Here is a 26,441-nt window from a genome sequence, read left to right as displayed (position 1 = left end):
CGCTAAAATCAACAGGTTAAAAGGAACAAAACTATACTTGTATCCATTAATACAACACAAGCACAACAGCGACCGGAAAGGGCCAAAACCCTAATACAGTCTATTTTTTTATATATATCAGTACTTTACTAATATGAGCTGAATTAATATAGCATAAACCTTAAGACAATAATAACGCTTTTAAAAGCCTGGAAGAATTTTAAAAAAGCTTGCCTGGTGCCCAAAATATATCAATGTAGGTGTCAGGCGAGCCTCGTGGGAACGGGGGGAGCAATCCATAGTATGGGCGGGGACGACGACAAAAAAGAAGATCCTCATGTAGCTCTGAGTAGCTCATGTAGCTAAACACCCATGGGTTTCAGGGTGGTTTGTAAACCACCCCAACCAACCACTCTCGCCAGGTTTGGACATCATGACAACCTGCACCTGGTGAGGCAAGTATGCTAATTTGGTGGCTCATAACAAGCATGTGCGGGGAGGGACCATAAGCCACCATGGCTTATTTTCCCACCGTGATCATGCAAACCCAGTCACTATAATACATTCTGAGGGGTGGTGGGGGGTTGATTTTCTTATTCAGTCTGGGAGATCTGGGTTCTAGTCCCCACTCGGCCATGGAAGCTCACTGGGTGACTTTGGGCCAGTCGCAGACTCTCAGCCCAACCCACCTCACAGGGTTGTTGTTGTGAGGATAAAATGGAGAGGAGGTGGAGAATGTAAGCCGCCTTGGGTTCCTTGCAAGAGGAAAAAAGGCGGGGTATAAATGCAATAAAATAAATAAAGAATAAATAAATCAGGCTCTTCCTCTCCCAGAAATGTTTCCAGCAGGTCATTATTAACTGTCATTATTAAGAACCACTGTTTAATTTTAATAATTGGTGCCCAAGTTAGCTTTTCCCCTCTTCCCTTGCTGTTTGTGTTGTATGGTGTTGTAGTTGTTGTTATATAAATAATACTCAAGGAATCTTACTGCAAGAGTTGAAACATACAAAATGTTAAAGCAATCTTTTAGGTTGTAAATCGGTGGGCCATTCTCAGAGCCCTTTTGACTGAATAGCAGGGTAAATGTGCTCTAAATAAATACGTCTAGGATGAGGTGGTCAATACATTTCAATACACAAGTATCTATGAAGGACAACATTTATATAATTTGTGATTTTACCCTTCTAAGTACTCATGAGTAGGAAAGGATTAGGGTCTTGCTTTGAAGGGATATGCTACCAATTATCCATTTGAGTGCTTTCATAACTGAGAAGATAGATGTGCATTTTGGATTTGAACCCAAGTACAAAATGTAACATATGAAGCAGTCCTAAGAAGCATGCTTTTTTCAAAAGGATTTTAGAAAAACTAGTAATTAAAGTTCTCTTTTCTCCAGCTGCTGTAGCAAAGCAAACAGTCACTCCCGTGGTTTCTTCTAAGGCAATTAAAAGCTGAAGCCAAGTCTCAAGTGGCTTTGGAGAGGCAATATTAAATGCATCAGTGGTTCATTTCACTTCTAAAAGGTACTTTTAAAAAAACAAGAGGATTTTTTTTTCATCCTTTAGCACAGTTCAGCCCAGGCTCAAAGAATTAGGCTGCAATCCTACACACACTTACCTGGGAGTAAGTTCCATTGGACGCAATGGAACTAACTTCTGAGTAGCCCTGTGCAGGATTGCACTGCATGGGCCAAACTATACATCATGTGAGAGAGCCATGACTGATTCCCTGGGGGGAAAAAACCCTCTAAAAGGCAGCTGTGGGAGAAGCAGGGGTGGGGGTGGGGGGCTATGTGGGTTGAGGATATTCTCCCACATTGCAAACAGCAGCTCGGGGCAGGGGTGGGGGATTCTGATAAGGAAAACCGTGTGGGTGGCCTTCTCCGCAGTTCTCCAAACAAACTGGCAGACCCTCGCAGCTACATTTCAGTCAAAACAAAATCTACAGAGTAGCAGGCAGCTTGGCTCTTATTCCCCTTTGCCAGGGCTGGCTCAAGGTGCTTTGGCATCCTAGGCCTCAGGGCAAGACAAGGGCAGCCCCATGCAAACTGAGAGGATGCTCCAGAGCCCCTGTAACGTCACTAAGAATTCTGGGAGTCCTCTCAGTTCATGCGAGGAACAAGCACTGAATTGCTGTCCCAGGTGGCTACTGTGTCTGACACTATGGCTGGGCCAGCCATATCATCACTGAACCCAATCAAGTCCAAGGCTAACAGATTTAGTCATGTTTACGAGTATACCCCTTGAAATCAGTAGGACTCAAGTTATTAAAGATTTAGTTCCACTGATTTCAATGGGTCTCTTCTGTTGTTGTTCAGTCGTTCAGTCGTGTCCAACTCTTCGTGACCCCATGGACCATAGCACGCCAGGCCTTCCTGTCCTGCGCTCTCTCCCGGAGCGTGCTCAAGTCCATATTCATTGCATCAGTGATGCTATCTAGCCATCTCATCCTCTGCCGTCCCCTTCTCCTTTTGCCTTCAGTCTTTCCCAGCATCAGGGTCTTTTCCAGAGAGTTTTCTCTTCGCATTAGGTGGCCAAAATATAGGGTCTCTTCTACATATGACTAAATCTGGATCTAACCCCAGGAAAATGCCTGTTTGTGCTTCAAGGTCAGAAAACCTACACCAAAAAATAGCGTAGTGGTCATTTGCTCAACCATCCTTCCCCAGTCTGGTGCCCTCCAGATGTATTAACTTCAACCCTCATGCTGACTAGAGATGATAGGGGTTGTAGTCCATCACATCTGGAAGGCACCGGGGTGGGGAAAGCAGTTTTACACTGACTGTGTTGCTTCTCCAGTGTTCACAGCCATTGTTCTACGCTCTCGCTATGAGTGCTTTTGTTCATTATCTTTTCTTCAGCCATGACCTCTGCACTAAAGACCCCCAAATCTAATTTGCATATGATCTGAATTTCTAGCTGAACCTGATTTTGACTAGAGTTGCAGCAGAATCCCAAATCTGGCAGAATTTCAGAATTCAGACTTCAAACACATTCAGAGTTTTCTTTTGACATTCAACATTTGAGGGAACCCTGACAAAGAGTGCTGTAATACCCTAAAGACAATCACATTTATTGTGGCATGAGACATCTAACTTCATCAGCTGCAATTACAACTAGTTTGATATAGTGGCTAGAGGAGTAGACTAGGATCAAGGAGACTCAGGTTCAAATCCTCACTCGACCATAATTCTCGCTGGGCAACTGTGGGCTGGTCACTTTCAGCCTAACCTACCTCACTGGGATGTTGTAAGGATGCTGACCTCCGTGGAGCAAAGGCAGGATAAAAATATCATAAATAAATTACAAAAGTTTTGTTCATATATTTGAATTAGAAACATTTCCTTGATATTTTATCCTTCCTTCATGCACTGCATCCCCCCATTTCAGCTACTTGATTGTGTAACTATGTCCCATAGCAACAGAAACGCAAGTTCATACCATGCAAAACTCTAAACTCAAAGAAGATGTTCACAGATCCATGAAAGATGGGAAGAAGAAAGCACCATGCACATAAGACATGAAAAGTTCTTGGAGATTACTGTTTGTTTCATTCACTAACCAAACACTTGTCCCTCTTACCAGAGAGAAGAAAAAAGGGGACAGGGGAGGGGAAGAGAGGAAAGCGCCTTGTGCTGCCCTCAGTCTTTTTCCTTGGCTTATCTTCTGTGCCACTATTTGTTTTGCTTCTTTGCCGTGCAAATAACCAACCATCTTCCAGCGGGGCTCAGCCCAGCCCTTTTGTGCCCTGCAGTCATGGCTGTGTCTTTTAAGAGAAAATTGATTCTTTGGAATGCTGTGTGTGCACATACTGATCTGAGCCCTACAGCCCACACCTGCTGAACAGGTAAACCAAATCCTCAGCAGTGGGCCTCAGCAGCAACATTCCAGCTTGGCGAGCTATTACTCTCTAATTGCTACCTGTCAAACAGGTAAACTAAGCTCTTGGGCCAAGTTGAAACAAGCGCATGTTCCCACGAAATCCTAAACCTCCCAACCTCTGACCCCAGGTGCAGGGCCACCAATTATTTTAACCAGAGCTGGTTGAAAAATATGATGGGCACTCTTCAAATGGTAACCACAAAGAGCTTCGTTTCCATCTGTGACAAAAATTATCCTGCTGCGGTCATTCCTATGGTGGAACGTGGCATGACCACAACATTCCAGAAAGGAGCAGCCATTTGCTAAATGCAATAATAACAGACCTCTCTGAAACCAAAGCTCATTGTCTGTACGGTGGCTATAGCTACCAGTAGGCCATCCCCCCGTCTGATTCACTGACACTGCGGTGCAAATCTGCCAAGTTTCCTGTGGCTGAACACGTTTTGCTACAAAGCGGCATTTGGGAAAGGTGGAACAGGCACTTCTTGTTCCTTTCTTTCTTCCAGTCGAGGCTTGCCCCACAGAAAGTAGCAGAATAACAGGATCAACTTGCTGCAGAGAAGTGGGTCTCCAGACAAAGGCTTACGCAATAGCCACGCTGTTGTTCAGCTAATTTTACTTTCCTCTGTAAAAATAAAAGTGGATCTCAGAAAAATGGCTAGACTCCAGTCATGGTAGCTGGCAATTAGGGGAAGTAAGGTGGGCCTCTGCCTATAGGAAGCTCTGTATTCAAATCAGGTGCATCAGAATGGCAAAAGTTCTAACTACTGTCCAAGAATGCAGCATGTATCTAAGGCTTAAATATACGTGCATTTGTTTAGTAATGAATACCGAATGGACTGGGGCCCATTCAGTTCAGTTTTCATTTATGATTAAATGAAAGCCAAGAATAATAAACAGGGTTCATTTTTGTTAGCCTGCTTGTACCCATGTGTCACTCGTTTGAGGATTTTGGGTTTTTTTACCTGCTCTGGCAGCAGAGGAAAATCTCCAAGTGGCTAAAGTGCCAGCATGAATACCCCCTCATTTAGCCTTCCCCAACCTCGTGCCCTCCAGGTGCTGGCTGGAAGATGCTGGAAATTGTAGTCCAACACATCTGGAGTGCACCAGATTGGGGAAGGCTGAGCGAGCTTATACACTTTTATCAAAAGACATAAATTCATTGCACCAAACAAAACCAAATCGAAGCAGACACTGCATTTGAAAACAAACATAATATAGGTTAAACATGTAACATGGTTGACAGTATTTGTAATTAATTCAACCCTAATTTAACTTGAGCACACTCCGGGAGAGAGCGCAGGACAGGAAGGCCTGGCGTGCTATGGTCCATGGGGTCACGAAGAGTCAGACACGACTGAACGACTGAACAATTTATTATTTAGCATTCATTTAAATAAAATAAGTTCTGCTCATCTAGTTATAAATGCGACTTTAACAACAACAACACTTTCCTATGCACTGGGATCATAACTGATCCAAATAGGATATTAATAACTTCATTCTCTATATATCTTCCTACAATAAAAAAAAATGATTGTTCTCTGGAGTTTTGACTTTCCCCTACCCTGGTCTGTCTATCTATCTGAGGGAATGGGAAAAAAATGAAACGTTGCACACCCAATGTTTTGGTGGCTAAGGCTGCAATCCTATATATACTTACTCCCAGGTAAGTCCCATTGTAGTCAATGGGATTTACTTCTGAGTAGATGTGCCTAGATTGCATTCTTAAAGAACTCAGCGTAGGTGGCAGTGCAGTCCTATATCTATCTATCTATCTATCTATCTATCTATCTATCTATCTATCTATCTATCTATCTATCACATTTTTGTACTGCCCAATAGGAGATGCTCTCTCTAAGTATATATAGCAGGGGTGGGAAACCCCTGGTGATTCTAACTTCCATTAGCCCCAGCCAACAAGGCCCATGATAAGAGGTGATGGGAGTTGTACTCTGGATGACCACAGGTTGTATAGAGTTGTATAGGATTGCAGCCAAAACCTCTCATTTAACAACACAATAGCCATTTGACACTAAATGCAGCAGGTAAGAGGTGACAGCCATCCAGTATTCACTTTTAAAACGCACGCCTCCAGAACATTTTGAGTTAAAGAAACCAAGAATATAAGTAAGGTAACGGGGGCTAAGTGGTCCCATAGTAAATTAACTCTTTACCGAGCTCAGATACTATACCACCCCATAGCCGAAACTCTCTGGGCTGTTCAGAAAAATTTCACAGGGATTGTCCTTATGCTGAACCAGACCGCTGGTCCGGGTAGCTCAGTGTCTTTTTTACAGAGACTGGTAGCGTATCCTCAGGGTTTTCAGCTCTAGCTGGGGACGGCAAGGATTGAATCTGGGGCCTTCTGCTGGCAAAGCATGTGCTCCATCACTGGGCTACCACCCTTCCCTAAATACATCCGTTGGGTTTGTGTGTGTGTGTGTGTTTAATTATGACTGCAGAGCCCTTCAGATGTTCTCCTTGCTATTTGGAAGCCACTTATTTCTGGGCAGTTCCCACAAGGCTGAGAGAATGTTTAAATGACCCATGCGGGCAGAACTTCAATAGCTGGATCTTTCCCATGGAATAAGCACTGTGAGTGGAAGGAGGTGTGCTGATTCCGAGAGAAAGACCCACATGATCAGATTCCACTCATGTGGTTGGGTCATTTAAGTGTCACCTTAGCAATATAGACTCCTCTCACAGATAAAAACACCTTGAGCTTTGAAGTACTTTGAAGACAAATCAATTTATTATGTTACAAGCTTTTGTGGGAAAGCTTACGCCAGCTTTCCCCAGCCTCACATCCTCTCCATGTGTGGGACCAAGGCGTGCTGGCTGGTGGGATCAAGGCGTGCTGGCTGGGAGTTGTGGTCCAACACATCTGGAGGGCACAGTAGTGCAGCTAGGTAATTTTAGACCCTGGACTTAGGGTGCAATCCTATGCATGTTTAGACAGAAAAAAAAGTCCTGCAACTCCCAGCATTCCCCAGCCAGGGGAATGCTGGGAATTGTAGGGCGTTTTCTGTCTAAACATGCATACGACTGCACCTTTACATGGTGCTTTCTCCCACATGAAGTATGAATACGATTGCAGCAGTTGTGAAACACACCATTAATATTTCTCTTCTCCCCCTCCCTCACTGCCATTCCATGCAAAACCCCCTCCTCAAAATAGCTCTTAAGTATGTGCAGTTTGGCATTTTAAACACACAAGTGCTACCACATTTGTGACTACAGAATAAAATGGAGTTTGCTTCTGCTGCCCTGACTCTAGACACAATGATGTGGAATAAAGCGCCACTGGGTTGTAGAAAAGGGTAATATATTTTTAAAATAAAAATAACAAAATGAGTGTGTGTATATGTAACACACATGCACGTGCTCACACAGGTGCTAAGGCTGGGCTGGGATGCCATGGCCCCTATCATCTGCCATTCTCTTGAGTAGTCCCCCTCAGCTGCAGGACCCTGGACCTTGGCCCTGAGGTCCAGCTGCACCACTGGGAGGGTACCAGGTTGGGGAAGGCTGGCTCATGCCATAATAAATGTACTAGTACAAAATAACTTGTTATTTTAGCTGCAACAGACTAACACAGCTACCTCTCTCATGGATAAGTGGCCCTTATAAGACGGGAAGGATGTCTAAAAAGACTACTCTAATTGGTTTCGATTTTACCCCAATATAAGATTAGTGAAGTCAGTTTTACAACTGCAGGAAGGCTAAATCACACAGTGAAACGCAGACAGAAGCGAGACTGTAAAATATCAAGACATGATGGAAAGCACCTAATGCTAGCACAATTATGCCTAATTGGGTCTTACAGATCAACATCCCTTCTGTATATGTTCTTCCCCGTTTTACCAAGGATCTGGACTATCGCTAGACTGTTGCTTTGCTTCATTTAAACAAAGAGCACTTTGTAACGTTTTAGGCCATCTTCGCTGATAGCCTTACCAGGAGGGGCTGACACAGGAATTATTTTATGCAGGGATAGGATTAAAACCAAGCGAGTTTTTGAGTCTTTTAATAATGGTAAATATGGTTGTATATTCCTCTCTTCATTCATGAGTGCTTATGCTGGTACTTGCACATCATGAGAAGATTGTATTATCCATCCAGTGGAACTGTTTATCCAACGGATCTAGGGGCAGTGCAGAGAACCAGATTACACCACATTCAGATAGTCAAGAGTTCAGTTAAATTAGTAATGTTTATCTGGGGTCTCTCCAATATGCATTTACATGTGGGTGTGGGTATTTAGGTAATCCTCTGATGCTACTGAACACATACATGTAGAATTAAGAGCTGATCATATGTCTGATTTCCCATTTCTCCAGCGAAATCCCCGAGTGAGGCTTTATTTAAAAATGGTACTAGGAATGCAAAGAAGAAGAGAGGACAGCCAGTGTGGTGTAGTGGTTAGAGAGTTGGACTGGGACTCAGAAGATCCGGGTTCTAGTCCCCACTTGGCCATCAAGCTCACTGGGTGATTTTGGGCCCATCACTGACTCTCTGCCTAACCTACCTCACAGGATTGTTGTGAGGATAAAATGGAGAGGAAAAGGATCTTGTATGCTGCCTTGCCAGAGGAAGAAAAGATGGAATATAAATGCGGTCATAAAGAAATGAGATGATCTGCCCATGCCAGGTCTCGGTGGCTGGCCCCTTGTTTAGACATTGCCAGCCCTATGCATGCAGTGTTGGAACACTCAGGCATGTCCCTGGGCCATTTACCCTGATATACTCGCACGCATAAGGACTGATGGCCTGCTTGGAATGTAGGAAAATTAGCCAGAGGAAAATTACTCTTGAGCCTGCAGGGCTTTTTTGGACACCCACAGCATTTTTAAACGGGGCCTCACACTAGTTTACATGCAGTGCCGGCTCCAGGGGTTTGAGAGCCTTGGACAAGGCACCGTCACCGAGTCTACCTTCTCACCCCCATTGTCACCAGCGGCTGTTGCTCCTCCTCCTCTTTCACACCATTGCTACCGCTTGACAAGCAGAGAGACAGCAAGCAAGTAGGCAGTGACATGTACTGCTCCTCTTTCTCACCACTACTACTGTCTGGGCCAGAGCAAGAGGATGGTGAACAAGCACGTTGCAATGGTAAAGAGGGGGCTCTAGTCAGTGGGCCCCTGCTGGGGTGTAGGCCCCTGGCAGGTGCCCAGCCATGCCTACCTTTGACACCAGCCCTGTCTGCATGCTCCCTAGAGGTCAATCAATCATCCAGATAGGAGGAAACACAAGTTATCCTACTGTAGACATGAGGACTAGTCATGATGATCTTATTCTGGATAACATGCTGGTGTTTTTTGTAAATGTACCACATTTTTGGATTTAGATCCTTCCTATTTATATTTTACAAATTCTATTGTTAAAACCATAAAACAGAGAGGAGTGGTAGTGGAAGAAAGAATGATCTGAATTTTTGCAGGCAAAAAGGGTTCTTTCCCCCTGCTATGCATTCTCCATGGTTTTGAAGTTGCAAATTGTCTGTGTAAGCTTTTAGCACCATGTATAATTATACAGTTCATTGTTTGGGGAGCTGGGTACTGCAAACACTTTTAATATTCACACAGTCACACGATACTTTTCTGTTGCCAAAATGTATTTGCTTAATTGCTCTTAGCAACGGCAATATTTGATCACATGGGGCCTCTCCGAATGTGCTAAGCTTGGTTTAGGTGCGGACTGGGAGGGGCACAGTCAATTGTCAGCCACTAATTAGTGACTAATCTTGCAGAGTGAAATTCCCACACATCATCCAGGCATCATTTAGTGACTTTCTCAATTAGCATCACAACACCTGAAGCTTTGAACAGTGTGCATTTTCCCTCCCAGTTCCCTGGCCTGGTTTAGATGAATCCAATTTGGCTACATACACAACCTGTTGCCTAGAAGTGTTTGACACAAGCCACAACAGCCATATCCACAAGAGGTGGTCAGACACATTTCTGCTCAACCGAGAACTGGTTGCAAATGACAGCGGGGTAAACTGTGCTGATCTGTTGCAACTTGAAACAAAAACAACCAAGCGAGTCTTACGGCAAAATTCCCTTGTGGGTGGAACCCGATCACGTGGGTCTTTCCCACAGAACTGGGATGCCTCCCTTCCAGCACAGTGCTGCCTGCATGGGAAAGCTTTAAAAGGAAATCAGACAGATTCATGGAGGACATGTCTGTCAACAGCTAGTAAACTGAACATCCATGGCTACAGGAAGAATGCCACTGAATGCCACCTTCTGGGGGCAACCACCAGCAGGGGGAGGTGGTATTACCCTCGTGCTGTGCTGGTGGTCTTCCCAGAGGCATATCCTTCGCCACTATAAGAAGCGGGTTGCAGAACTGGATGGACCTTTGACCCAATCCAGTAGGGCTCTTCTTGCCTTCTAACCAAGAATTCTCAGTACCCTCAACAAACTACAATTCCCAGGATTCTTTGGGGGAAAGTCAGGGTTGGTATAAAACCAGAAATGGGGTGTATAGTCAAGGTAGGGATACTTAAAAGTATAACTACCCTTAGCTGAATTATGTGGCTCCCTTTGAGCTTGCTCTGACTCGAACTGGGCTTGCACCCTGCCTCTGCCATATGCAACCAATGATCATGGCGCTTGCAAGCCCCATGAGCTCTGGAAGCAAATGAAACTCCTTCCCACTGCAACATGCTCCTCTCTCCTGCCATTCACTGCTTGCTCCCTCCCTCCCCTATGGTAAGGATTATTTTTTCTTGAGGGTGGGGTGGGGACTGGCAGAGAGAGGCAGGGGTGCAGAGCAGGACTTGGATGCTCTAGTGTTCAAGCTGAACACTAGAAAAAACAAACAACTGCACAATCCATTCGATTTGGGGTGCAATCAAGTGGGTGGATCACTCATCAGTCCTATGTAAGACTGATAAAGGCGTATGGTCGGGGTGAGTAATACACAGCCCCTGGGCCACATGTGGCCCGCCCATGGCTGTTTTTGTGGCTCCCACTGCTGAATTTCCCATTGCAGTGGTAGGAAAAACAGCAGTGACTCCTCAAGAAAACAATGCACACCCTCCCTGAGCACCTTGTTTGCTTATGAAAGCACTGCTTGTTTTGCTGCCATCATGGTGGTGGCAAATTCAGCAGCAGGGGTAAAGTGCCACCCCTGTGGGTCCTTGGGGGGAGGGCAATGCGGTCCCCCAAGCACCAGAAGTTGCCCACCTCTTGCTTACAGAGATGCCCATAGCATCTGGTAGTCCTTTGCCATTGCTAACAGAACTTACCTGCATACTTCAAAGGTTAGTTTCTTGGACTGACTTCCAGGATCAAGTTCTACTGATCCAAAGCCAGCCAAAATAGATCAAACTGTAGAAAACGTCCATGAACTCTACCGTTCTTCTGAGGGCATGGATGGTAGACATTACACACTTCCTACTCTGGAGTAAGTCATTGACTTTGATTGCCATATTCTGTAGTAGTTCAAGGCTGTAGGGACAATATAAACCTACTCTGGATACAGCATATAAATCTGGAAGGTTACTACACAGCATATAAAACAGGAAGCTTAGCATGACTATGCTAACACCTCAATATAAAGTGCATTTACTTGGGAGAACTGATTTTGTAATATGTGTATCTTCATCAAAGGGCAACAGGAAAAAAAAAGGAGGAAGAATCTGACGTCTTTGGGTAGCAGCCAGAAAGCAATGTTGTGTAAACAGTGAAGGAACACACTTTGTTCATGCATGGAAATTCCAAGAAGAGCTGGATCCAACTGCAATCTACACTAGAAACAAATATGCACATGTTCTTTCCCCCCTGCCTATACTGCTGCGGGTATCAACACTCTCACCAGTTTGCAGCACAGAACATCCTCATGTTTTGAGCTAGCTGGTGGTAAAATCTGCTAACCAGCTAAAAATTTAATCGGCTTTCCTCAACTCAAGCAACAAGTATCGCACGGTCCACTTATCACTATTATTATCAAGGACCCCCATGCTTCTGCTGTGTGGTCTTATCTACATCATCTCTCCCCACCTAGCTTCATTTCCCATTTATATGCCATGTAGGCAGCTTATCTTTCCAGATGGCTGAAACAATATTCAACTGGGGCCAGAGGCACTTTGACTTCTGAACTTAGTGTCAGGCTACTGTTAACTGCAGCTGAAAAGCAATTTCCGAGAAAATTATGATCAAGCCCTTTTAAATGTTGTCTTGAAGAATCAAACAGTTCTCATCCGCATGCTTCACTTGGCTTCCGCAACCCCCCTTAGTCTTACCTTCTAGAATTTCTCCCTGTCAGAAGAGTTTCCCCCCACCCCAACAAAAGGCAAATTAGAATCTGCATAGTTCACTTTGGCTACTCAGGAATCTTTCCCTTTTATCACTTTAGAGCTGGGGTGGAGCCAGAGGTGGAGCATATTCTTTGCATGCCTCCCATGCCAAAATCTCCTTGCATGTGGAATGCAAACACAACAGGAAACAAACCTGGCTTTTTGACAAGGGGGCTGTCCTCATGGGGGATTTGCTGTGAATTGGAAGCATTTTGAGGTCATTGGTGGCAGATGATGTCGTGGCCAAACTGCAGCCATCCTGGAGGTTTCCGGTGGAAAAGCCGGATTTACTGAGATGACCTTTACTCTGTTTTATTTCTTTAATTTGGGTTCTCAGCACTTCTGGTGCTGTGTGCCCCTATCCTCCACATTTACTTTGGCAAGAGCATATTGGTTATGGCTGGATGTGCCTGATCTCGTCTGATCTTGGAAGTTAAGCAGGGTCAGCCCTGGTTAGTACTTGGATGGGAGACCACCTGGGAATCAGGCTTCTTGTGCTGAGCAGGGGGTTGGACTCAATGGTCTTATAGGCCCCTTCCAACCTTATGGTTCTATAATTCTATGATAGCCATGCCCAGGGGTGTGACTTTCACCTGGCCATGGCCATCTCTGAGCCTTTCCAGCCTCCAGAATCACCCTGCACTCCCATTTTGCCAGTAATTAGCCTCCATGATGCACTTCTCTGATGTTTGCATTACTTTGCTTCTCCATTGTTGTGTTAAATCGCATCTCCAAAATTGTGCAAAATTGCTTCTTTGATATTATGTAAAGTCACTTCTCTGATCTGGTGTGATCTCCAGAGCCTGTCATTGAAAGCAGGGAGAAAGTGCTCAGAGAAGGAGAAAGGTGTGTGTGTGTGTGTGTGTGAAAAACTTCGCAACAGTTTGCTGGAATGGGGTGAAATGCAGCGGGGACTGCTCTTAGTGGGAATCTTTAGATGCCGCACTCAAGAACTGGGGATTTGGGCTTCTCAAGGCAAAAGCATGCACGTTAAGGAACAGGGGAGAGAGGAATAACTCCACAACAGTTTGCTGGATTGGGGCAAAATGGGGGGGGGAAGCTTTCAGGGGGAGCCTTCAGATGCTGCATTCAAGAACCAGGGATTTTGGCTTCTTCAGGGAAATGTGCAAATATAGGGAAAATTAGTTACTCTCCATTCATAATAATGTAGTAGCAGGGGGGAGCCTGGAATGGGCTAGGAAACAAGCCTCTCTCATTGGTTGAGCAGCCCCTGCCAGTTTGATGATGTTCAGTTCTACTCCCCCCACCCACCTAGAAGTATGTTCCTTTCAAGTGCTGTGTGACTCCTGAAAAACGGATTTTAAAGGTATGGTGCTCTTGGCTTTTCTTGCTTCGTGTGTCCCTGATGGACCAAAGTTGATTCCATGAAAATCCAGATAATACTCCAACACGCTTCTCATTCTGTTGTCATGAAGATCCCCCCTATGTGTCCACATTAAGGAAGACTTTGACACAATGTGAGCCCTTTCAAACAAATAAAGCCTTCATGTGCATTCTGCAGAGGCACAGTTGCTCAGCCTAACCTAGGCCAAATGGTTGCTGTGAAGCTGAAGTGGAGGGGAAATCCATGTTCACTCCCTATGTTCCTTGGCGAAACAGTGGGATAGGAATGAAATAAATAATGAAAGAAGATGCAAGCCTGGGTCTGTGCTGATACTCTAGGGCAGCCTTCACCAACCTGGTGCCCTCCAGATGTTCCTGACCATTGGCTATGCTAGCTCAGGCTGATGGGAGTTGAAATTCAAAACATCCGGAGTACACCAGTTTGGGGAAGTCTACTCTAGTGTCTGGGTTTGGATGTTACATAGCATTCCTCAATCGGGGGCTGAATATTCAAAATGGCCACGGAATACACCGGGCCACACCATGGCAAATCGTGGGTTAATTAATCAACCCATTATTTGCCACCATTATGTGCAGACTGGGTCACTAACTGGCAAGTTGATGCTCAGCAATGATGCAATAAAATGTATGAAGTTTTAATACTGCAAGTTATAAGTGGGTGGCAAGATTAGACAGCTTCATACAGCATCTCACTGTTTTCCACAACAGGCACTCTTATTAAGTCATTATTATTGTCTTCATTTTACAGCTGGGTAATTGAGGTTAAGATAGTGACTGGCCAAGGCCAGCTGATGAACCTGTGACTGATGCAGGTTGCAATCTCAGGTCTAAGAGTAATACAACAGCCAGTGGAGCAGCACTCAAAACTGTCTTCCACTGAGACTGACCATTAATCCATTGAGCCTAGTACTCAAAGAGCTGCTGCCAGTCAGAGGGCAGATTTGCACAATCACAGAGGCAAAATAAGCCACAATAGCTTATTTTCTCTCCCTGTGGTGGTTGCGAGCTGCCTAATTAGCATAATTACCCTTGCCGTTGTCGTGATGTCCAAACCCAGTGAGGGTGGCTGGCTGGGGTGGTTTACAAACCATCCTGAAACCCTTGGCTTGTTCTAGGTTTCTAAACCACCCCAGCTGTCCATGCTCGCTGGGTTCAGACCTCATAACAACCTGTGCCCGGTGAGGGTAATTATGCTAATTAGGTGATTTGCAAATAGCACAAGCGGGGAAGGAAAATAAGCCACCATGGCTTATTTTCCCTCATTGATTGTATGAATTTACCCAGAGTATAAAGTACTGAGGGGATGTCTTTCCCAGCTCTGCTGCCTGGGATCCTTTTAACCAGAGATCCCAGTAACTAAAAGTAGGACTTTTTGTGTGTAAAGAATGTGCTCTACCTCTGGACCCATCTCAGCTCTAAAGAGTTGCAAGGAAAGATAGTTGTGCTTGGCATGTACATTATAAGGTGATACAACTGTACAGGGAACTACCCTATGTGGCCTTCCCAGACATTTGCACTGGCTATTTGTTGCTCAAGCAGCAACAACAGATAGGTGGTGATCATAGAATCATAGAATAGCAGGGTTGGAAGAGGCTTATAAGACTATCGAGTCCAACCCCCTGCTCAATGCAGGAATCCAAGTCAGAGCATCCCCGACAGATGGCTGTCCAGCCTCATCTTGAATGCCTCCAGTGTGGGACTGCCCACCACCTCCCTAGGAAATTGGTTCCACTGTTGTATTGCTCTAACAGTCAGGAAGTTTTTCCTGATGTTCAGCCGGAATCTGAATTCCTGTAACTTGAGCCCATTATTCCGTGTCTTGCACTCTGAGACACTCTGAGGACACTCCAAAGTTTAATTTGGCAGTAAGCCAACCTTGTATTTAAGCAATGGCCTGGTAGCCAGAAGCGAAAATGAACTGCTTGCAAGTGAGTGGGCTGCTGGAGAAGAGTTGGCGTGCAGCATCCCTCCTCTGTGCCTACCACAGAAACTAAATGGGCTGCCAAAGGAGGAAGCCCCATCATCCACACACTGCACAGTAATGAAGCAGGCTGCTATAGGAGGGACAGAACTCTCTGGTCTCCTCTGCCAGCACCCAGAAGGGTTGTTGTTGTTATTTTGCAGACTAGTGAGGTAGGTTTTTTGTGGGTTTATTTACAAGGCTGGAGTAAACATAGAAATACACACACTTGGGTCACCAAGGTGGTTAATGATCATCTTTGAGAACATTAGACATGGCAGCAAAACTATCACTCCCATCTACCTCACTTAGATATGCCATTGTTTAACTAAACAGAATAGAAGCCTATGTGAGAATGTCTGTGAGCTATATCCATGTCAAATCCATTTTATCTATTTTAGTGAAATAATTGTTTCCATGACCCAAACAAGGGAAACAAGGAAATTAAAAAAATAAAAATAAAAACAAAAGTGGAGGCACAAGGAGAGTTGTGGAAAGTATAAATAAGCTTGTTTATTCTGGGCTGTTTGATTTCTGCGCTGGAATAAGGAAGCAAGTCCTTCAATACAGTCATTGTTTATTTACAAAGCAACTCGAAGGTTTACTCAGTTAAAAAGAAGCAGCAGCTTGACATATTCAGACTGTATATGTATTGCAGTGTTACTAAACAGCATTTGCCGTCAGCCTGACCAAAGGCTCTGGGGACTGTAGTTTTCCTCTCAAGAACACCAAGAGCCAATTAATATATTCCTCTACCATGAAATGCAGCACAGGGCACAACAGGTCTCTATGAGATCCAGAGTGGCATTGCGTTTAAGAGGCTGAATGAAATATAGATGAGGAAGTCCCTAATTTGAATTTCACCTCTGCTATGAACTCACTAGGTGGCCTAGTCAGGCCACTCTTTGTAGGTCAGAATATCTGGAGGGCCAAACGTTGCCTACCCCTGCCTTACAGGGTTGTTGTAAGGATTACAATGCAAAACAATTTGAACATTCAAACACATTATAACAATCCTGAAGGAAGATAAGAAACAGATGGACACTACGGCAAGCAGCTCACACATAACTGTCCCAGTTTGAAAGTTGGTGTGGCTGCATTTGGAATATCTGGTCCAGTTTTGGCCATTCCATCTAAAAAGAAAGGAGGGGATATTGTGGAGCTGGAAAAGGCGCAGCAAAGACAATCAACGTTATTAAGGGGCTAGGGCATTTTGCCTGTGAGGATAGGCTAAGGTGTTTGGGGCTGTTAAGGTTAGGAAAAGGATGATTAGGGAGGAGGACATGATGGAGGTTTATGAAAGTCTAGAGAAAGCAGACAGAGGTAAGTTTTTCTCTGTCTCCTATACTCAAGGGCATTGCTAAGCAGTTAAAAGATTTGGGGCGCAGGCCCATAAGTCACAAATTTACATAAAATGTATATGTGCTCATTTATATCTATGTATGCATATTTGGAAATAATTACTAGGGTTTATTTAAATTTCACAGAGGCAAAGCCAGACAATTAATTTCCCACCCAAATCACCCCAAATGAAACAAACAGTATAATTTGCACTCCATCCCAGATCATGATTAACCCTTTCCTCCCCAGCTGCAATCCTCTGAAAATCACCCCCCCAACACATTTAATTAAAAAAAAATGTATAGCCTACTCTTCACCTTATAGTCCCAGCGTATCTTCACCTCATAGTTCAGTTTTATCAATACATATTGATAAAATAATACAAACGTAAAACCACCACCAAAAGCTCAATTCACATAATGCAAAACACTAATTCAGTACACAGCTTAACTATAGGTTGGGAGAGGGGAATGAACAGGATCTCATATTCTTCATCCCCCGCTAAAGGCCTTGGTACAGAGGTGCATTTTGACTTGCAAAGAAATACCGGCAGTCATTATCAACAATACTGGGCTAGATGGTCCAGTGGTCTGACTCAGTATAAGGCAGCTCCCTATGTTCCTACGCCCAGCCTCAGAGGGGAGGGAATTCCACAACTGCATGGCAAATAAGCTTAGAAAAAAACCTTCCATTAGCACCAATTGACACTCAGAGCTCTGGAAAACAGCCATTAGATGGCACTCCATTCTCCACGCAGCTAGGTCTCCACACTGAACAAGGTTTTCAACTTGCATGGGTATGTCAGCAACCTATCTGCACTGTGATTGGCAGTGAGAAGCAGGGCTAACATGGCGTTCCCAAATTAGATAATGTTCCTGCTTCTCCTAGCAACACTTCCCGCACTTCTGGTTTATTGCTGCTATAGTGACCTTGTCCTTTTCTAACAGATCTGAGGGCTGAGTGCGGTGTATTAGCTACAGCCTTCACTTAGGAGATAGGAAACGCAATTTCACACCCGCCCGTGTCCCTAAACCTCGCTTGGTAGCCTTAGGGCGCAATCCTATCGGGATAGTTGGCTGCCTCCGAACTCAGAAGCGGCTGACTATCCAATGCAGGGCAGGTGGAGTACAGAGGGAATCCTCTCCTCTGTGATCTGGCCACCCTGCATTTCCAGCTAGCCAGCCGATTTTGGCTGTCTAGCTGGGGACGTCAGAGTGGGTCAGGGGGAAGCTGGACAACACGTAGGAAATGTAACGACGCTACCGCGGTCTCGTCCCCTTCCCACCCCCGGGAATGCCCCCTTTATGCCTCCTCCGTGCTGTAGTTATGAGCATGGATACAAGGATGAACTGCGTTGCCTCTGAGGCGGCAGGGGAGGGGGTGGGGAGCGAGGTTTCTGGGAACTGAGCTCCAAGTGCAGTTCCCAGAAACCGAAAAATCCTATGGCCCTCTAGACACTGTCTGGTGGCCATAGGATTGCTCTCCCTGGCAATTTGCTATATCTCACCCTGAAATACTGCAGAGGGCTGTTGTGAGGCTTTCCTGGAGGAAGAATTGGTCAGAAATGCAGCCAGAGGATTAAAAAAACAACATTGGTGAAGGTGCTCGTGCCCCCTACATTGTTTGTAGTCAAAATATTACTGGTCTCTCTTCTTCTGGTTGCAGAAGTTGCATTCTATGATTTTACAGTGCTAACCAACAGGCCAAATTACAGCAAAAATAAAGCTTTTATTTGCTAGTTACAACAGCAAGTTTTTCCTCTTTTTCCTCTGCCAGCCCACTCACCCGCATAGAATTCCTGATTGCCTATAACCATCAGACTAGACTAGATGAAGGTAAACAAACTTTGTTTAAATTCCGTCATATACATTCTCATGAAATAATGGTCCTCTAACAGCAGCAGATAGCTTTTAAAAACCCACAAAACTATTTTTTAGAAAAGGGCATCATTTAAAGCCAAAATCAGAGGATCTGACTCTTTTACAGTCTGAGGAGTATACTCATTTACACAAGAAAATTCTTAGAAAGGCATTCGATCACAGAATCAATCATTCAGGTACTTACATTTGCAAACAGCTAGACATATGCTCAACATATGAAGCACAAGACATTTTGTCGAAGCATTAACTGCTTAAGAACATAATAAAAGCCATGCTGGATCAGACCAAAGGATTACCTAGTCCAGTATTCTGTTCCTACAGTGGCCAACCAGATGTCTATGGAAAGTCCACAAGCAGGACACGAGTGCAATAGCACACTCACCCTCATGTTTCCCAGCAACTGGTATAAAGAAGCATACTCCTGGTGGGACTCAAATATGTAGCCATCATGACTAGTAGCCATTGATTTCCTTACCCTCCATGAAATGGGTGCTTAAATGAGCATTAACCCATTTGGTATACACTTTTACACTTTGGCTTAGATATTTGAACCTAGACTTGTCCAAGGAACCTAGAATGGGCCCTGAATTGAGTAAGCCTTAATCTGTATACCTGGTTTGATTTCAGTTATATTTGTTTAAAGCGATAGCTTATCGCAAAAAATGATGTATATCCAAGCAATAAGTAGTACTAATTTTTCAAGGAAATTTTGTTTACATGGGCTCAGGAAAGAATAATCTGCACTGAAGGTATTCTGGGATATGTACTATGATATATTTTTTTAAAAGGAAGAGAGCATATTGTCCAGCAGCAGAAAGGCCAGTTTAATTCCAAATAGTTTCCAACGTGGAGATTTGATTCTTCCACCTTCCTAGGAATCCAATTCTAATAACCTCTGACCAAATCGATCTATGACCAAAACATATTATCTCTTTTCAGCCATCACTTATATGGTACATGTTTGCTATATATAGCTGCTTATACTAGAAACTATTAACAATTTATCATAGGTGACAATATTTAAGGATAAGGCTTATATTGTTCATTTCTTACACTGAGAAAGCCAGGCTCATGCCAATAGCCTCCAATATAAGGCAGAGCAAGATACAAAAACCATTAGTAAGCATTTCCATAGTCTTGGAATGTTGCTTGCTGAATGAAGAACAGAATTTGGTTCGCTACATTCCCTTAATTCTTGACTATATGTAGTTAGCCACATGAGGACCACAAGAATAAACTGGGTAAAGTTGCAGTCCTAAATATTTTCTAGGAATTGCATTACTGAACTCACTTGGATTTTATTTCTGCAAAAGCATTTTTAGGATACCGCACAAAGTCAGTAATATATAAATAAATTCTGTAAATATGTTTTGACAGAATCATAAAAATGGAAGAATATTTTGTCCTGCCCCAAGACAGGAGCCTCTACACAACTCCCCCGAGGTTATTACATCACTATATGCCATAAAATAAAAGCAGAAAGTGATCAAGGATCAGACAACTCAAGAAATTAAGTCAAGCTTGCATACTGTAGGAGAGATAAAATGAAATAATGTTTCTTGACCCTAATGAGGCAGAAAAGCCCCCAATACAAATGATAAAAGAAGATGATTGCTAAGTTTTAAGATGCAGGAGAGATTAACTATAAGTGCTACCTGTTGCAAAATTAGCAGCTGGCTTTGTATCTGGGGTTCCTAGCTGGAATCTGGCACAAAAGCTGACAGTGACATAGCAACACATAAGCACAAACACATGGTAAGCCTCCCCTTCTACTAAGACAATGGGTTGCTCAAACATCTGCTCTTTTTCATTGAACTTGTTAACAGCACTGCTTTGATACAAATACAAGCCATTAGCATCTGTCATCCCATAGATTTGTTTTAGCAGCTTCCATAACACATAATTTTAGGTGCTTATAATTATAAGTATAATGTGTAACCTTAGTTAAACCCTATTTGAATACCTGATTCTCTGTCCTCATCTGTCAAGTCCAAACAATACTACTATTAAATGGAGCAAAATATGCACATGTGAAGTAGGATGATATGAAGACAGTTGCCTTTTAACTTGGTTGCTTTCTGCCACAGCAAAATTGCAGCTATTAGTCAAAGTAGCCAAAGAAATTGTTGTGGAACAGAACAGTAATGGCTGGCTGGGGAATGTTGGGAGTTGTAGGACTTGTTTTTGTCTAAACATGCATAGGATTGCACCCTTAATGGTGCTTACTCCCACATGAAGTGTAAATAGGATTGCAGCTGTATTCTAGCTGTTCTTGTAAGCATCAATTCATTTTTAAGTGGATGGACAGGGCTTTGATCTGTCTCAGGATCTGCTCTGATTAGATTTTCTTCATTGTGGAGCTGGTTCAATGGCAAATATACAAATAAAGGTTACAGGGACTTGCCAGATGTCTGGAATGTAAAATTCTACTGAACAGGACTTTGGTCTACAGCTTGATCAATAAACCAAAATACTTAAGCCAAGAAGCAGCTGGATTCTAAATTTCAGTGGGATGTGCATCCACATAATACATTTAGGATTAGAGTATTAGACTATAATCCTAAACTCACATTATTTGGAAACATGTTTTATTTAAATCAGCAGAACTTGCTTCTAAATAAAATGTGTTTTGAATTAAGGTTTCATTTGACATACAAACTGCCTTCTACGTAAGGCCAAAGACTATGTAGCCCATTATGTCTCTAAGAGTGATCAGCCAGAAGCCTCTGGAACCTCACAAGTAGAGTATAAAGTTGATAGCATTTCTGGGCCAGTTTGCACATCACAATAAGCCACCCTGAAAATAAGCTACAGTGGGTTAGTTGTTCTCTCATGAACCCATGTTGCTCCTAACAGACAATGAGGCACTCTGTGGCTTGCCGTGGCTTGTTTCCCCTTTAGTCCTCCTGTCTACTCCTGGCACATATCCAATGGGCCTTCGCAGAACCACCTCAGCACCCTACTCCGCTACTGAGTGCATTTGCACTCGTTAGTGGACTAGAGGTTTTTTTGGTAATTTTTTTTTGCAAATATTTAATGTTACTTTTTTCACCTTTGGGGAGATCTGCACATATTTAACATTATTTTATAGTTACTATGCTTTAGCAGATTTGTGCAAATCTCCCAGAAAGCTTTAAAAAAATAACAGTAAATTAGCACAAATTTCCTTGAAGGTAACAAACCCCATTAAATTTGCACAAATTTCCTTGAAAGTGGGGGAAAAGTTACATTTGCGTAAATCTACCCACAGGTGGAAAAAAAGGTGTCGCTGTTTAAGGAGACGACAAAGTGGAGGAATAAATTTACTAGTGTCATTTCAAGATGTAACAGAGAGGGGATATTGTTAGCGAGATTCCATATAGCAGCCAGCAGAGTTTTTTGCTGCTCTTGCCATTTTACCCAACCCATACTGAAGCCACCCTGTTGAGTTCGGACGTCATGACAAGCAACCCTGAGAACAAGCTAACCTAAACAACCCTTGGATTCTCAAGGTGGCTGTTTGCAAAAACCCCCAACAGAAACACCGTGCCGGCTTCAGACGTCACGCTAAGCCACCCTGCAACCACTCATGGGAACAACCCACTGTGGGTTGGCATGACATGTGAACCAGGTCACTGTGTTTTTTGGCCCTAGCATCTAGTATATTGGCTTTGAAAATGGAGGTTTCATTTTGCTATCATGGCCAATAGCGTACCTTTCATTATGAAGTTATCTAATTCTTTTTTGAAAACCATCAAATGGTGCCTATCGCCACATTTTTTTGAAGTAAATTCCATAATTACTTCTGCCTTGCAAGTCAGCCCTTAAAAGTTAACAGTCCACAAAGCATTTTTACTAGCCCTCCTAACAAATGAACCCATCCTTATAAAGTTTACAAAAGCTTCCCTGTCTGGTTGCTTATTCTTACTCATCACATGCAAGTGACAATTCACAACAAATGGACCTGAACTTTACGTGGAAGTCAATCTCACTGCATTCAATAGGGCTTACTCCCAAATAAGTGTACATCTTAGAATTGCAGCCTGAATTGCTTATCACCACGCCACTGAATGATACCTAAAACAGGGTCAATAGTCAAAACGTTGAAAACCCTGGTATTTCATTCCCAGGCCATTTAAAATATTACAAATAACAGACTTGTACTCTGTGAATACTCTTGAAAGCAGGCCAGTGCAGAGTATTAAGGAATCTAAGGCCTGGAGAAAGGACATTTTCCATCATCGTCGCCCCCCCCCCCCTGGAAACTTTCATAAATCACCACTGCCTTTAAAAAGCTTATTATGTATTGATTTTCACTTATTATCACCCACCTTGGCAGCCTGTTGTCAGACAGAAAGGCAGGAAGATATAAATATTTCAAATAAATAATATTTCCCCCATCACTGAGCTTAGGGTACAAGTAAAACAGTGTGTGTGTGTGTGCGTGCGTGAGCGGGAGAGAGAGAGATAAATAAAATGTAATTCTCTTAGCCAGGGAGGTAGTTTAAAAAGTTTCCAGCTGAAGAATGGGGAAGGGTGGGAATGAAGCTGCCTTCCTCTACTTTGTCCTACCTACAACTATCTAAAGCTCCTAAAGCAAGCAAATCCGTACAAAATGAGTTTTACAGCTGAATAAAAGTCTTAACTGGAGTCTTTTGTGATCCTGGGCAGGCCTGTAAATCCTGTTGTCACAGGTTTAAAACACACTCGCTCACGCAAACCCAAACCACGAGGAAAGGCATTTATGTAAAAGGTAGGTAACCGCTTGTGGAAGAAAAGTGATTTAGGCAGGCCGTTTCTGTCACTCAGTCCCTGTGTTTCAGAAGTCCATAAACGGGCAGGTGCCTTGACTTCTTTCTGGGCTCCATGTTGGTTGGCAATTTTTCTCCCTCCCTTTGGCTGCGACTGAGCGAGGCTGGCAGAGGTGGAGGCGACTGCTGAGGGCCCTGAGAATAGCTCCAAGTATACGCAGAGTTTGCAAGAGCCGCTCAGTCGGCTCTTGTCCCAAGCCTGAGTCCAGGCAAACTGGTGGCTTCATTTCGTGTTTCCATTTCTCCTTCACACCCTCCCGCGCTTTTAAGACCCCCCCTCAAGCGAGCTCTCGCGCGTCCTCGCAGCGCGCTAGTTCAGCGTGGTCGAGCGGCTTCCTCGGCCAGGCCAGGCCAGGCCTCGCCTGCCCTGGCACACAGTTCCCCATCCAGCTTCTCTCTCCAACCCCCCGCCCTACACACTGCTCTCCTTCAACCAGTCCAGCTTTGCTTTCCACAGAGGTGAGTTCGCTCGGCGTTCTAAGCCAGGGCCTTACCTGAACGCGCCTCTTCCAATGGCTGCTCACCTGAGGGCCCGTCCTGCCCAATCAGCTCGCAGCTCGTCCCTCTTGCCTCGAATCCCTTAGTGAAAGAATCCAACTCGTCTTGGGAAAGTTACCTGTAGGCGCCTTTAGGTTTTTGCTGCTTCCCTGCTCGGTGCCCTGAACAGCAGGGGGAGGGAGAGCGAGAGCCCAGCCAGTCTCCTTTCCACATGCGAGGGGCGGGGAGAAGGGGGCTTTACCTGTCCCGTTCCTACCTCCGCGGCTGGCTGAGGGAGAAGTAGAGGGGGGGAAGAAAAGCAGAATTACCAGTAGCTCTGGTTCTGCCGTCCCGGGCGCTCGCTCGCTCGCTCGCACTCACACACACACCACACACACACCTTTACCTGCACAGACCTGAAAGTCCAGTTTCACCAGAGAGACTGAGGCACCTGGAAAAGGGGAGAAAGTTCATTGGATCAAACATGTCACAAGAGACGGACAAGTAAGTGATCACAGCCAGCTTGCTACTTTTGCTGCTCCTGAATGGATCAACTGGTTGGTTGTGTTTTTCTCCCCCGCTCCTTTTTTTTTTGGTTAAACAATCGGTGGTGGACCTATTGGGATTACATTTCCTCCTTTATACAAGGCATAAAAGAGATTGAATAGCACCCACAGGAGAGCTGCAGATTTCCACCTTGCTTCCCCCAGTCCCTTTCCACTCTTCTTAAAAAATTGTTGGTTCTGAACTCTCAGTGGCCGTTCCCAAACGTTTGGGATATCTTTGCTTCTTTTGCACTGTAGAGCAGCAGGACCGTTGCCTTTCATTTCCTTCAGGGCCTAGAAATGAAAAGTGATTCTTGGCTTTTGTGTGTGAATTCAACAAAAGAGCTTTTATATTGGATCAGAAACGGCCATCTTCTTCCCGTTCTCCTGGCACTTCTGTACGTGTGTTGTGGGACAGAAAGATGTAGAAGATGGAGATCAGAAATCCTTTTATTTCAAGCCGTTTGGGAAAAAAATTATTTCCATAATAAAAAGTAACCATGTTACAGAAGGGTGTATATGGAAAAAGTGGCATATGTGGAGTTTTCCCTTACCTAGAGAGAGGAAGTGATTTCATGCAAATGTTTGTCACCGTTTTCAATAGATTGCTTTATATATTTTATATTTATATACAGATAAGGAAACAGAAAAAAAATACCCCATCAGCATGACATGGAGGGCTTCCACCCCAGCTGAAAACTTCTAAGGTTCTCGTCCTTAAAAACCAGCTTGCTTATGATTCGTAAAGAGCTGAGCTTTATTAAAGAAGTTGGAATTATTTGGAAAACCATAGGTGGTGTGTATTATAAGGACACCTTGAAATAAGCCCTAAAGTCTAGCGTTTAAGGAAGTTAAAAACAGATCAAGTAGCATTAAAGTTGTAAAAGTTTCCTTGAACTTTTAACACGCCAACGCTGAAGGACATCATGATCTGGGACTGGTGTGTGTGTGTATACGCACTAGATTAGCTGCATACAGTTGTCTCTCTTTTAGCCTTCTGTGCACTTCCAAACATGTGCAAGGTGTAGACTATAGGAAGTCTTTCACAGGCTTCTTCTCCCAGCCCCCCACTTCACCCTCCCAGGATAGTATTACTCTTCCTTTCAGCAGATGTTACTGGCTCCTTGTGGCTTTGTCTGGTGACTTCAGATCATGCCCATGACAAACGGAGAGGGCCAACAGCTTGCAGTGGGCTGGGTCTCAAGATCTAGATTAATAGATTTTGCCTTGAATCTTTCTTCTGGGCCTGTGCAGCTCCCTGTTGCCATGCTCATGTGCACTGGGATGAAAGTTCTGCACTGGAGCTATTGCCCTAGGGCAGCTGACCTACAACGTAACATCTGGAAAGGGGGAGGAAGAAAATCGGAGGGTGTTATAAAGCAAAGTGGTGGTGCAGACCATTCGGGGTGCAATATCTGACCAATTTTTAACATTAGAAGGTTGGTAGTGGTGGGAAACTGACTGGGTTGAGAATCGAGGGAAGGGAATATAAAGTCCCATTACCAGAAAAGAACCATATTGTAGAAAGGTGTATATTACACAAAGTGGTATATGGACTTTTTCTTCCCCTGCCCAAAAGGAGGAAGTTTAGCTGTGTTTGGTTGGTAGATCAAAATAAGTGGGCATATCAAGACTACTCAGTGGAGTTTTGTTGCACTTTGGTACATCTTAAAGAGCCGTATTAAAAAGTTGTTCGAGCCTGCATTTTCCTGCACCTTCATTGAATGGTGACAATAACTAAATCGTGTTAGAGATTGCCAGCTGAAGATTGGTGATAGTTCTGGTTAGATAATCCAGAATGAAAAGGCATGATCCTGTTTATCACCCCTTGGAACTGTTGGAAGGTGCTGGTTTTGTTCTGTGGTGCTTTTGTTGTTGTTATGTGCCCATTATATTCTGGTATGAAGGACAA

The 26,441-nt window shown here is 44.0% G+C and overlaps 1 protein-coding gene and 1 long non-coding RNA gene across 3 annotated transcripts in view; one reads left to right on the top strand and one right to left on the bottom strand.

The window, feature by feature from the left end:
• LOC146346723 (uncharacterized) overlaps positions 1-24,550 on the bottom strand; it is a 44,962-nt gene extending 20,412 nt beyond the window's left edge. Inside the window, exons 1-2 of the long non-coding RNA XR_014790023.1 lie at positions 24,391-24,550; positions 24,002-24,273 (exon numbers count right to left, since the gene is read on the bottom strand). This is a non-coding gene — a long non-coding RNA (uncharacterized LOC146346723). The remainder of the gene's footprint in view (positions 1-24,001; positions 24,274-24,390) is intronic.
• Positions 23,594-26,441, top strand: part of GRHL2 (grainyhead like transcription factor 2) — a 121,113-nt gene continuing 118,265 nt past the window's right edge. For both annotated transcript variants that reach the window (XM_084849002.1, XM_084849003.1), the window contains exon 1: positions 23,594-24,488. In XM_084849002.1, coding sequence (XP_084705128.1) covers positions 24,469-24,488 — 20 coding nt within the window. In that variant the 5' untranslated portion in view covers positions 23,594-24,468. The remainder of the gene's footprint in view (positions 24,489-26,441) is intronic.

The sequence above is a fragment of the Heloderma suspectum genome, chromosome 4, assembly GCF_057233095.1.
Source record: "Heloderma suspectum isolate Gila_16-S chromosome 4, 16-S_ref, whole genome shotgun sequence".
NCBI classification, from domain to species: Eukaryota; Metazoa; Chordata; class Lepidosauria; order Squamata; family Helodermatidae; genus Heloderma; species Heloderma suspectum.
Note: the sequence above shows the minus strand (reverse complement) of the source record. Positions and strands in the feature narration are given on the sequence as shown.